General features: G+C 41.7%; 1 protein-coding gene across 1 annotated transcript in view; it reads left to right on the top strand.

The window, feature by feature from the left end:
• The first annotated feature begins 1,446 nt into the window (after positions 1-1,446).
• DIPK1A (divergent protein kinase domain 1A) overlaps positions 1,447-12,353 on the top strand; it is a 125,689-nt gene continuing 114,782 nt past the window's right edge. The window contains exon 1 of the mRNA XM_068540315.1: positions 1,447-1,580. Coding sequence (XP_068396416.1) covers positions 1,527-1,580 — 54 coding nt within the window. The 5' untranslated portion in view covers positions 1,447-1,526. The remainder of the gene's footprint in view (positions 1,581-12,353) is intronic.

Here is a 12,353-nt window from a genome sequence, read left to right as displayed (position 1 = left end):
TTAATCCTTTGTCCACTGGTTCATTTGCAAATATTTTCTCCCATTCTGAGGGTTGCCTTTTCATCTTGTTTATAGTTTCCTTTGCTGTGCAAAAGCTTTTAAGTTTCATTAAGTCCCATTTATTTTTGTTTTTATTTCCATTACTCTAGGAGGTGGATCAAAAAAATCTTGCTGTGATTTATGTCAGAGAGTGTTCTTCCTATGTTTTCCTCTGAGTTTTATACGTGGTAATAAAATACCACACAGGTTTTAAACCTGTGTCTGTGCTTGGATTGGGGGAGGGGCAGACAAGAAAGCATCTCTTCATAAACGGAAAGCACTAGAACAAAGTTTAGGTAAAAACCACAGTAATAGTGAGTAAAGGTTTGCTTCTGGGGAAAACTCTTGTCAGAGCAACAGGCCTGAATGAGTTCTAAGTGGCCACCTAAACTTTGTTGGCGTCACGTGAAAAGGTGGTATACCGGGTAAAAAGAAGCAAAAACATATCTTCCTCCATTACAAGTTACTAGGATCAACAGCTGTTCTCCCGCTAGGGTGGCTGTTTTTTCCCCTTATTTGGACTTCACTGTCAAAAGAAAGACACCACACCCTGTGTTATGTAGCCTTAACCGAGTAGCTATGCCACGTCCCAGGTCTACTGTCTTCAGTACTGTATTTAATTCAGTAATATTTTTCTTTTTTTCTTTTGACGCAGGGTTCCTGGGTGGGGCCAGGAAAACTCTGAAGCTGTCTGAAAACAATACAGACCCAAAAGGTCAGACTTTTAAAAAAGTACTCAGGAAAAAAGTTGAAGGCCGTTAGAGGAGAACTGTATTTGGCGGGCACGTTGACTTCAGCAGAGGGGAGCCCCGTCTGCGTTCGCTCAGGGGATGCGCCCGCCGGCGCCTCCTGCGGCCAAACGGACCACCGTGCTCCAAGGAGAAAAAGCCGGTTCCCCGGGAAGGAGCCCCAAGCTTCCCTTGAATTTCCACGCAACCCGCCCAGACACGTCCGGCCTGAAGGAGCAGAGTCCAAAGGGAGGGTCAGACCCTCCGGGCGGGGTGGCGGAACGCGCAACGCTGGGAGCGGGGAGCCGGGAGCAGGCACTTAGGTCGGCGTCGTCTGAGCGCTAGGCTCTCCCGTCCGCGGGGCGCAAGCCCTCACCCTGCCCGGCCAGCCCCTCCCGGGTCCGAGGGTGCGACACCCCCGCTTCCGCGGCGCCCCACCCCTCCTCCGCACGCCTCCCCTTTAAGCGCGAGGCGCAGTTGGATTTGTGTCGGCCAAGGCGAGGCGCGACTCCCCTTTATGCCGGAGACGGCGGCGGCTCTGACAGCCGCGGCAGCACGGCGAGCAGAGCAGGAAGCCAGGCCTCGGGCCGCCGGCTGCAGTCACCGCAGCGAGGCCGGGAGAAGCGCGGCGCGCGCCGCCGCGGGGGCGGAGTAGTGGGCGGGCCCGGCCGAGCTGGGGGCGGGGGAAGGCGGGGAGCCGGGTCGCCAGCGCTCGGGTCCGCCTCTGACTGCGGCGCGGCGGGGCGATGTGTGATTACCATGGCGAGGAGTCTCTGTCCGGGGGCCTGGCTAAGGAAACCCCGTTACCTCCAGGTAGGCCGGCGGCGAGCCCGGCGCGCGCCCTCTCGCTGCGCGGGACTCGCCCGCCTCCCTCCTCCCTCCCTGGGTCCCGCGCCCGCCCGAACCCCGCTGCCCCCTGCCGTCCGGCACCTGGCGGCGCGCCCTCCCCCGCCGCCCGGGCGCCGCAGCCCCAGCCGCTGTACCGCCGCCCCCCGCATGTCGGCCGGCCCGGGCTCGCCCTCGCGCCCCTCGCATCCCGAGAGCCCCGGGACGTGACCCGGGTGCGACCCTACGCCCCTCGCGTTCGGGGCTCCGCAGTCTGGGCTCGGGACGTGCCGCCGTCTTCTCCCTGGTCCGGTGCTCTCTTCCCCCCTCCGTGGTGGGCCCCTCAGGGAGGCTGTTCTCGACTCTGTCCTGAGTCTTCAGTAGGTGGTAGGAAAGGTGTGTCATTCCTCCATATTTTAGAAAATGATGGTAATTTGTCACGTCAATGTTTTCCCCAAACCCTGGAGAAGCGGCATGTGCCTCGGGCTGAACCCCTTGGTTCGGTCTCTCCGTCACACCCGTGATTTAAATGGGAGGTAGGGCTCGGAAGCCCAAGCGAGGCGGATGGATGTTTGCGTTTTAAAAGGAAGGGGACAGTGTCTTGGCCGATCTCAGATACCCCAACAATGCAAACGTAATTCTCAGTCATGTCATGTGTACTGTTGGCGTGTTAATTTTTCATGATTTCCCGTTCCACCCTCTGCTCCGCTGCCAGTCTGTGTCTTCGAACCCTACTACTGTCTTCATGTACTATTGGTCACCAGGGGGACCTAGTAGACACCGTGAGTAGCTGAGCGCAAATCCATCACCCCAGTGGAAAAACAACTACAAATCAATGCCTCGCGTGGGTCTGCAGTGGCCTCTGCATTCAGAGGACAGTATTCCTTTACCGCTTACCTTAAAAGGCTTAAAGCTATTGATAGATTATTTTGGGATGGGAATTCGTGCTCAGCTGGTGCTTTTATCAGTTATTTTAAAAGTTGAGAAGAAACCGTCATGGGGCAAGTAAGTCTCACATTTTTGTTTGGAAATTGCATGTGTGAATCATTACTCTGCAATGAGTGATGTACTGCAAGTTGGAAGCATGATTGACAGCCCATGATATGAAGAGTATAGGAGTAAAACGGAACGTTCTGAGTCTTTGTAGCAGCTCCACCAGTAGTAACTGTGCTTTGAGTAACAGTAGAGCAACCCCGTCTAGAATTCAACCCAGGCCAGCTACCTGTTTGTAACCCTTTATGTAAGAGGAAAAAAAAAAAAAACCTTTCCAGACTCTATCCTCAAAATAAGTTTATTGAGATATTTTAAATGTTTTTTCTTAACTAAAACTGTCTAGCTATTTATTTATTTATTTTTTCGATTTCGTGGCAGACTTTTAGACTTTGACTCATTTGGTTCTCAGTGTTCTCCACAGGTGTGGTTCTGACAGTTTTTTTGGCACCATAGTACAAGAGCTTTCAGATTGGCTGAGTTAAGATTAGTTTTACAAATAGTTATGCTTCTGTTAATGGGAAACATTTGGTATTTCTGCCTTCCTGAATGTGTGCATCATTATCTATTACCAAATTAAGGTAAACTCAGGTTTTAAGCATTTCAAAAGGATTTGGGGGCATAGTGGTATTTTAGTAGGCTATTTCTATATAAAATAATGATTAAGTAGAAACCTTTATTGATTATAGTATTATATTTGAGATAAATAAATTTAAAACTTGGGAACCTGGTACGCTGGTGTTTTAAACATTGTCTTGGCATTAGTATTTATTCTCTTTATGAATTTCTTTATGAATTTTCTTGTTAGTTGTCCCTCACCATACTGTTTCAATTTAACCAGCTTTTACAAAAAGGCCTTCAAATTATTCGTGTCATGCCTTCTTCTGTTCTCTATTGCCTAAATGCCTCACCTTATGTTTTTAATACTTCCTCTACCATTAGGTGCTTCAACCTTGAAATTGTTTTGGGTGAAGTCAAAATAAAACATTTTCATCTAAGACTGTTATACAGCTAGCTACTCAGTTTCTCAGCCACTGAAAGTTGAATTAACATATACAGTACTCCTATTTTTATATTTTTATTGTTTTCTTTTTCTTGAGAATAAAACCATGTTCCTTTGGGAACAGCATGAGGCATGAGGACAGAGCTGAGTTTTGTTCATTTGTGCATCTGGTTCATTATGCCCTTGAAAAAATTTCACAACTTTTCAGTTCCATAGTTTCCATATCGTGAAGTGGAGAGTGTAGTTCTTAGCTGAGTAATCACATGAATGTAGTGAGGATTAGCTAGATGAAGTTAAATCTATTTTGTGACACCTTTACTACATTTTTTAATAGAGAAGCATATGAACTTAAATGGTAAATACATATAGGTAAATATGTTAAATTCCTTCAACCAAAGGTCCCTGACTTTCTACCATCCCCCTTTTTATTTCTTGAGTATTTATTGATCTGGGGGCATGATATGACTTAATTTTATTGACTCCATTATTTACTTAATAAATATTTGTTGATGCCTCTCACATGCCAGAAACTCTGTGAGGTGGTAGGGATTCTACAGGAGCTAAACAGAACACCTTTGTGGTTCTCATGCAGCTTAAAGTCTAGTCAGGGAGACAAACATTAATCAAATAATCTTAGAAATATATAGTGACATGAGGTATCACCTCACACCGGTCAGAATGGCCATCATCAAAAAATCCACAAACAATAAATGCTGGAGGGGGTGTGGAGAAAAGGGAACCCTCTTTCATTGTTGGTGAGAATGTAAATTGATACAGCCACTATGGAGAACAGTATGAAAGTTCCTTAAAAAACTAATAATAGAACTACCACATGACCCAGCAACCCCACTACTGGGCATATACCCAGAGAAAACCATAATTCAAAAAGAGTCATGTACCAAAATGTTCATTGCAGCACTATTTAAATAGCTAGGACATGGAAACAACCTAAATGCCCATCAACAGAGGAATGGATAAAGAAGATGTGGCACATATATACAATGGAATATTACTCAGCCATAACAAGGAACAAAATTGGGTCATTTGTAGAGACATGGATGGACCTAGAGACTGTCATACAGAGTGAACTAAGTCAGAAAGACAAAGATAAATATCGTATTTTAACACATATATGTGGAATCTAGAAAAATGGTATAGATGGCCTTATTTGCAAAGCAGAAATAGAGACACAGACGTAGAGAACAAATGTCTGGATACCAAGGGGGAAGGGGGTGGGGTGGGAGGAATTGGGAGACAGGGGTGACACATACACAGTATTGATACTACGTATAAAATAGACAACTGAGCGGAACATACTGTATAGCACAGGGATCTCTACTTAATGCACTGTGGTGTCCTAAATGGGAGGGAAACACAAAAGGGAGGGGATATATGTATATGTATGGCTGGTTCCTTTTGCTGTGCAGTAGAAGTTAACACAACATTATAAAGCAACTAGACGCCAATAAAAATTAATTTAGGGCTCCCCTGGTGGCGCAGTGGTTAAGAATCTGCCTGCCAATGCTGAGGACACGGGTTCGAGCCCTGGTCCGGGAAGATCCCACATGCCGCGGAGCAACTAAGCCCGTGCGTCGTCACAACTACTGAGCCGGCGCTCTAGAGCCCGCAAACCACAGCTAGTGAGGCCGTGTGCCAAACTACGGAAGCCCGCACGCCTAGAGCCCGTGCTCCACAACAAGAGAAGCCACTGCAATGAGAAGCCTGCGCACCTCAACAAAGAGTAGCCCCCGTTCGCTGCAACTAGAGAAAGCCCACGTGCAGCAACGAAGACCCAACACAGCCAAAAATAAATAAATAAAATAAATAAATTAAAAAAAAATTTAACTTAAAAAAAGAAATATATAGTGACAACAGTAAGTGCTATGAAGGAAAAGTGAAGGAACAAAAGACTGCGTGACAGGAACAGAACAGTTTCTCTCTTTTTAAAAGTATTTTACTATGGAAATTTTTATACATACATAAAGCAGAAAAGAATAATGAACTCTCATGTACCTTATCACTTGCCCTCAACAATTATCAGTATTTTGTTTCATCTCCCCTCCCCCATGTCCTCTTTCCAACTAAAGTATTTTGAAGCAAATTTCAGGTATCACGTCATTTCATCCAAATACCTCAGTATGAATTTCTAACAGATAAGGATATCTTTAGACATAATACCATTATCACGCCTAACAAAATTAATAACAGTTCCTTATTTTCTCTCACTCTCCTCCTAGATATGCATTACCCTGAGAGGACTGACTAAATTCAGTTTGCCATGGGGTGGGTTTACTATGATTTGAGAGGGTCTCTTGGTAAAAACAAAACAAAAAACTCTCCGCTTATCAGCTTGTTCCTACCGGAAGTTCTTTGCAGGGAAACGAATTCTCATTTCAGGTTTTGGGAGAATGTCTTAGAAAATGTCTGGTTTAATTAACATTTTCATGTAAATGTAATATTTTAATTTAAAGTGAGGCTGTAATTAGTCAACAGATATAAAAGTTCTTGTTTTGTTTGGAACTAGGGTGAGGGGTGAAGAGTACCGAAGGAATTGAATGTCAAAGATAGGGGGAAGAGATGAAGGGCCCAGCAAGAAGAGAGGGAAGTTGCAGACACCAGCTTTGTATACTTGCCGTTTTGCTGTTCATCTTCAAGTGGGTGGAGTCAAAAAAGTAGTTTTGTCCTGAGGTGTTCGGGCCTTAGGGCTTGCAAGTTCCTCTTCCTACTGCAATTTACAGGGAAAAAATGTAAACAATTAACTTAATTATAAAGGAGCTTCGTTCTCAGTATTTCTTTAATCCAGATATCACTGTGGTGATTGATAATGTTTCTAGAAACCGTAGTATTATGCAATCATGATAAGTTTTCAGCTGTAATATGGCTTAAATAGGCATTTATGGACTAATGTGGGGACCTAAGTACTTTTTGTAGTTTTGTTTATACAGCAAAAGAGATTCTACTGCTTGTGAAGAAAAGAACTGATGTGGTGTGTCCATGTAGTAGAATGTTATTCAACAATAAAGAAGAATGAAGAATTGATAAGTGCTATAACATGGATGAACCTTGAAAACACTGTATGAAAGAAGCCACTCACAAAAGATCACATATTCTATGGTTCCATTTATATGAAGTGTCCAGAAAAGGCATATCTATAAAGACCGAAAATAGATTAGTTGTTGCCTAGGGCTGGGAGGGTTGGGGGGAAATGGATATGAGATTTCTTTTTGTGGTAATGGAAGTGTTCTAAAACTGATGCTTTGTACAACTCTGTGAATATACTAAGAACCATTGAATTGTGTACTTTAAATGAATAAACTGTATGGTTGTGAATTATATCTCAATAAAGCTGTAAAAAAAAAAAGAAAGAAAAGAAACTGAGTTTATCCCATTCATGTGGTCCTTCTCTCTGCCTCTTGTTGTAGATTCCACCAATGCCAGCTTTTTGGTGCAGGGAGTACCTCATCCAGAGGACTGGTGCAGGCACACTGTTTGCCTTTGCGGCCTCTCTGTGAGCCAGGAGGGATTGTGATAGCCCACAAGCATTTACCTGAGCAACAGGCAGCTCATGGCCAGGCAGTATTCTCAGAGCACACTAACTTGCGGTTGTCCTTCCTAGCTATTTTGTTGAAAACTTAACCTGGGAAATAGTACTTCCTGGACTAGCTAAATGTTGTGGCACATTGAACGGAGTAGAATCCTGCCTCTGAGAACAGAATCTGTAGGTGTGTTAACCAGTTTGGACCATTTTTAGGCAGTGTTTTTCTTCCACACATCATTGTGATGATACTCCTTGTGGCCTGCATGGTGACCCAGAATGACACCTGCGTTTGTCTGTTTTTAGCATCGTGTTTTCTACAAATTAGGAATCACTTGGTTTAGCGTTTACTCAGTCTGAGTGGGACTGATAACACAGCAGCCCTATAATTCATTGGTTTTACTTTTTAATACCTTCTTCCTTCTCACTATCATTAAGTCCTGGAAGAATGAAAGTTAAGACAATTTAAGCTAATTCTCTATACTTAGATTAGACACATTTTCCGTTCCAGTTATTCTGCCTGCATGCCCTGTTACATATAAAAAGCTGGTGCAACTCTAATGGAATTTGAAGTCTGAGATACTTGGGTACTTCTGAAGATTTTTCAAGTCCTTTAAATCGCAAAAGTTTTAGATTTCTTAAGGCATCCTCTTAAAAATGACTAACAGTTTCAATATGTGTTCAGTAGGGCTGTCATGAATGGATGGATAGATGGCATGTTCTAATCAGGGTGTTGGCACTTGTTTTAACATTTCTGATACTTGCCTGGCTCTTTGACTTACATTAGTACTAGTCTTCAAATATGACTACTGTAGATAGTTTGGTTATGACTTCATGTGGATATTTTGCAGGATTTAGTGCCAGATAGGGTTACTGATACGGATTAGCTGGTAATAGTGATAATGTTGACAAATATGGTAGTAAGACTAATACGGCTTTTTGCTCATTTTCAGCTCACAGGATTATTCTAAATCTAAGGATAGTAAGAGCAAGTAGTTGTTTCCTATTCTCCAAAGGGAGAAGGACTATAGGTAGCATGGTTTAATAATATAGCTTTATTATACCTGCTGTTCAGAGTTACACTTTTGCCTTTGCCTGAAACTATATCTCCAGAATGATGATTAGCTTTCTGAGACTTGTGAATACACAGGGAGCATCTGTATCCCATAATGTGTCTTAAATTCAAGCATAGAATTATAATGCAGCCTTTTGATATTACCATAAGTTGCTTTTCTACCCCTGTTAGAAACTCAAAGAAATGGTGAATTCTCAGGCAGACTTCATCCTCACACACTTTCAGGCTGTAGCATATAGTAAAAAAGTTTCTTCATTGTCATCTTCCCAGTGCCTCAGTTTTTCATCTTAATGTTGTTTTGTATTCTTTATAGAAGTTTTCTTTTTTTAGAGGTTTTCATTTTAATGTTTTCATTTTTTAAAGTTACTTTGAAAAACAATACTATACTATTCTGTTAAATACCATCTTTTTACATTGATTGAAAAGATAAATGTCTCACATTCTTAACGTATCTATTTCTAGACATTCAAATATTTTGTGAATAATCTTCCTTTAAAACCCTTTCATCTAGAAAGTATATGAGTTTAGAAAACCCAGGATACTATAAAATGAACATGTTTTAAAAACCCAAAATATTAGTGGATGAATTTTTCTTTAGAAATAGTAGGGGATTTTTTTGATGACTATTTAATGAAATTAAATAATTATCTTTTTAGGTATGATCATGATGTTGTGGGTATGTTTTTTTTTTTCCTTTGTTTTGTTTTTTATTGTGGCCAAAACACACAGTATAAAGTTTACCATCTTAACCATTTTTAAGTGTACAGTATAGGACTGTTAACATATGTGCATTTTTGGCAACAGATCTGTAGAACTTTTTCATCTTGCAGAACTGAAACTGTACCCATTGCACAACAACTCCTCATTTTCCCCTCCTCACCAGCCTGGTGACCACATTCTATTATACTTTCTGTTTCCATGTGTTTGACTTCTTTAGATAACTCATGTAAGTAGAATCATGCAGTATCTTTTTTTAAATTTTATTATTGTTTATTTTATTTATTTATTTTTGGCTGCGTTGGGTCTTTGTTGCTGTGTGCGGGCTTTCTCTAGTTGCAGTGAGCGGGGGCTACTCTTCGTTGCGGTGCGCGGGCTTCTCACTGCGCTGGCTTCTCTTGTTGCAGAGCATGGGCTCTAGGCACCAGGCTTCAGGAGTTATGGCTTGCGGCCTCTAGAGCTCAGGTTCAGTAGTTGTGGCGCACGGGCTTAGCTGCTCCGCGGCATGTAGGATCTTCCCGGACCAGGGCTTGAACCCCTGTCCCCTGCATTGGCAGGCAGATTCTTAACCACTGCACCACCAGGGAAGCCCCAGAATCATACAGTATTTGGTTTTTTTTGTGACTGGCTTATTTTACTTAGCATAATATCCTCAAGATTCATCCATCTTGTAGTGTATGACAGATTTCTTTCTTTTTAAAGGTGGACTAATATTCCACTGTATGTGTATACCATTTATCAGTCGATGGACATTTAGGTTGCTTCCACCTCTTGGCTATTATGAATAATGCTGCAGTGAACATGGGAGTTCTAGTATCTCTTTGAGATCCTGCTTTCAATTATTTTGTGTATATACCCCAGAAGTGGGATTGCCACATTATAGGGTACTTCTATTTTTAATTTTTTGAGGAACCTCTGTACTGTTTTCCACAGTGGCTATATCATTTTATATTCCCATCAACAATGCACAAGGGCTTCAGTTTTTCCACATCCTTGTCAGCACTTGTTATTTTCTGTTTTTTGGGTTTTTGTTTGTTTAGTGGCCATCCTAACGAGTGTGAGGTAATATCTCGTGGTTTGGATTTGCATTTCCCTGATGATTAGTGATGTTGAGCATCTTTTCGTGTGCTTGTTTAGCCATTTTCATGTCTTCTTTAGAAAAAGTTTCTTCTTGATTTATTGTTTCAAAATGATGTTTATTCAACAGGGTTATGGGTTATTGTAAACAGAACTCCCTTTTCTTTCCTAAGAAGGAGAAAGAGGAAGAGGGAGAGATATTTAAATACATTTAGAGAAAGTGAGAAAGCAAACAAATGTAGGACAATGTTAGCAATTGATTAATATAGGCATACAGCATAAGGGTATTAATTGCACTATTCCTCTAAATTTTCTGTAGATTTAAACATTTTCAAAATAAAAGGTTGGGAGAAAATAAATTAGGCTGGACTTCATAATAACTGAGTCTGACTAGAAATGAATGAACTCTGTCCAAAGTTACATTAAGGGTTAAGAAAATGAGATTTGATAGAGCATGTTTGAAGTCAGGGATTAAAGAAAGCATTGTTAGTTTCCCAGTGGTCCTATAACAAATTGCCACAGATTTAGCAGCTTAAAACAACACACATTTATTTGTACCCGTATCTCACACTTCTGAAGGTTAGAAATCCCAGGACGGTATGGCCCAGCTGGTTCTCTGCTCCAGGTTTCACAAGGTTGAAAATCAAGGCATCAGTAGGGTTGAGTTTCTTTCTGGAACTCTGGGGATGAATTGATTTCCAGGCTCTTTCAGATTGCTTTCAGAATTCAGTTCCATGCTGTAGTAGGACTGAAGGCTCCATTTCCTTGCTGGCTGTTGGCTGGGGGTTGTTCTCAGCTTCTAGAGGCTGCCTCCATTTCTGGGTTCGTGGCTTCTTTTCTCCATCGTCAAAGCCAGTAACAGTGGGTGGAGTCCTTCGAATGTTTCCAGTGTCTCTGACTTCTTTTGCCTCAGCCCTTTTCTACCTTTCTCTGCCTCATCTCTCTGACTCCTTCCTCTTCTGCTTTTAAGGGTTCATATGATTACATTGGGTCCACCTGCATAATCCAAGATAATATCTCTATTTTAAGTCTCTTCACAGCAGCATCTAGATTAGTGTTTGATTAAATAACCAGGGAGTGGGAATGTTGGGAGACAGCTTTAGAATTCTGTCTACCCCAGAAAGAATACAACTGAAAATTCTGACAGTTTAAAAAAATCAATCATTTCCTAAAATATTTTGTTTTTTCCCCCATTACTCTTAGGTTTTAAGATATTGCCGAAGAAGAGATTTTATAAGAGAGTTATCATTGTATTTATCATTCCAGCAGTTACTATGAGAGGAATCTTGCATACTTATTAAAGGAAGGAAAGTACAAATAAGTAGCTGCTGAACAACCACATGTGGTGACACTTGTTTTTACAATAGATACTGTTCTTGAATCTTTTGTATCCTTGTACAAACTGAAGTAAAAGTGGAAAAGTATCACTTTATGAACTCTAAGAAAAGGTTCTTTAAAATGTAACCTATTTCTTTCTGTTTATTACTGTAATTAATACTGTTGTTCTTTACCCCTTAAAGAAGACAATGCTTGGTTTTGTTTTAATGTGCCAGCTTATAAGATTTTTCAGTCACACCTGATCCAGTAGAACTAAATTCATATCCAGTGAAGGCAGAGCCTGTTTATTACTCTGGTCTTGTCCTTTATCCTAAGCATATAGTACTCAGGATGTGCAAAATGATATAGTACAGTACATATATTCAAAAATATTCTGTAATGACTCTGAGATATTGAACTCCAATAGCTCACGCTAAGCACACACTGCTGTCTCTTTCACATTCTTACTCTTTACTGTTACCACCAGCACCATCGTATCATCCTTCCTCATCATTGTCATTATAATGGAGGCTCTTGCCACCCCCATTTCTTCCAATCTGCCAACCTCCTCTGGCTTCCCTCTTTTCCCTATTCAGTCAGGATCACATGTTCTGTCATTTCAGCTACTCTTCTTTGGTCACTCACTACTTCTTTGCTCCTCTGACCTTCCTTTATTCTTATTCTATCCTTTATTCCACTTTCCTTTCAATCTCATCTTCCTTTGCCCCCTGCTTTCCTCAGGACTCCAAGCTTCTCTGCTTCTCACTTTGTAGTCTCCTTGGGTAATTGCATCTCTTCACGTGGCTTCCACTACAACCCAAATACTAATGGGTCTCAACTCTGTATCACCAGCCCAAACCTCCCCACCCAGAACTTCAGATTTGCATCTAGCTGCTTATTTGATATCTACCTCTAGATAGCACTTCGTATTCAACATGTCCAAAGCTAAAGTCCTGCCCCCAAATTGCTTCTTTCCCTATTTCAGTTAGTGATACTCTCCAGTTACTCAAGAGATAAATATACCCAGGTCCTTCTAGACTCTCCCTC

The sequence above is a fragment of the Eschrichtius robustus genome, chromosome 3 (genome assembly GCF_028021215.1).
Source record: "Eschrichtius robustus isolate mEscRob2 chromosome 3, mEscRob2.pri, whole genome shotgun sequence".
Taxonomy (NCBI): Eukaryota; Metazoa; Chordata; class Mammalia; order Artiodactyla; family Eschrichtiidae; genus Eschrichtius; species Eschrichtius robustus.
The sequence above is the reverse complement of the archived record's forward strand: the minus strand, read 5'-3'. Positions and strand labels throughout refer to the sequence as shown.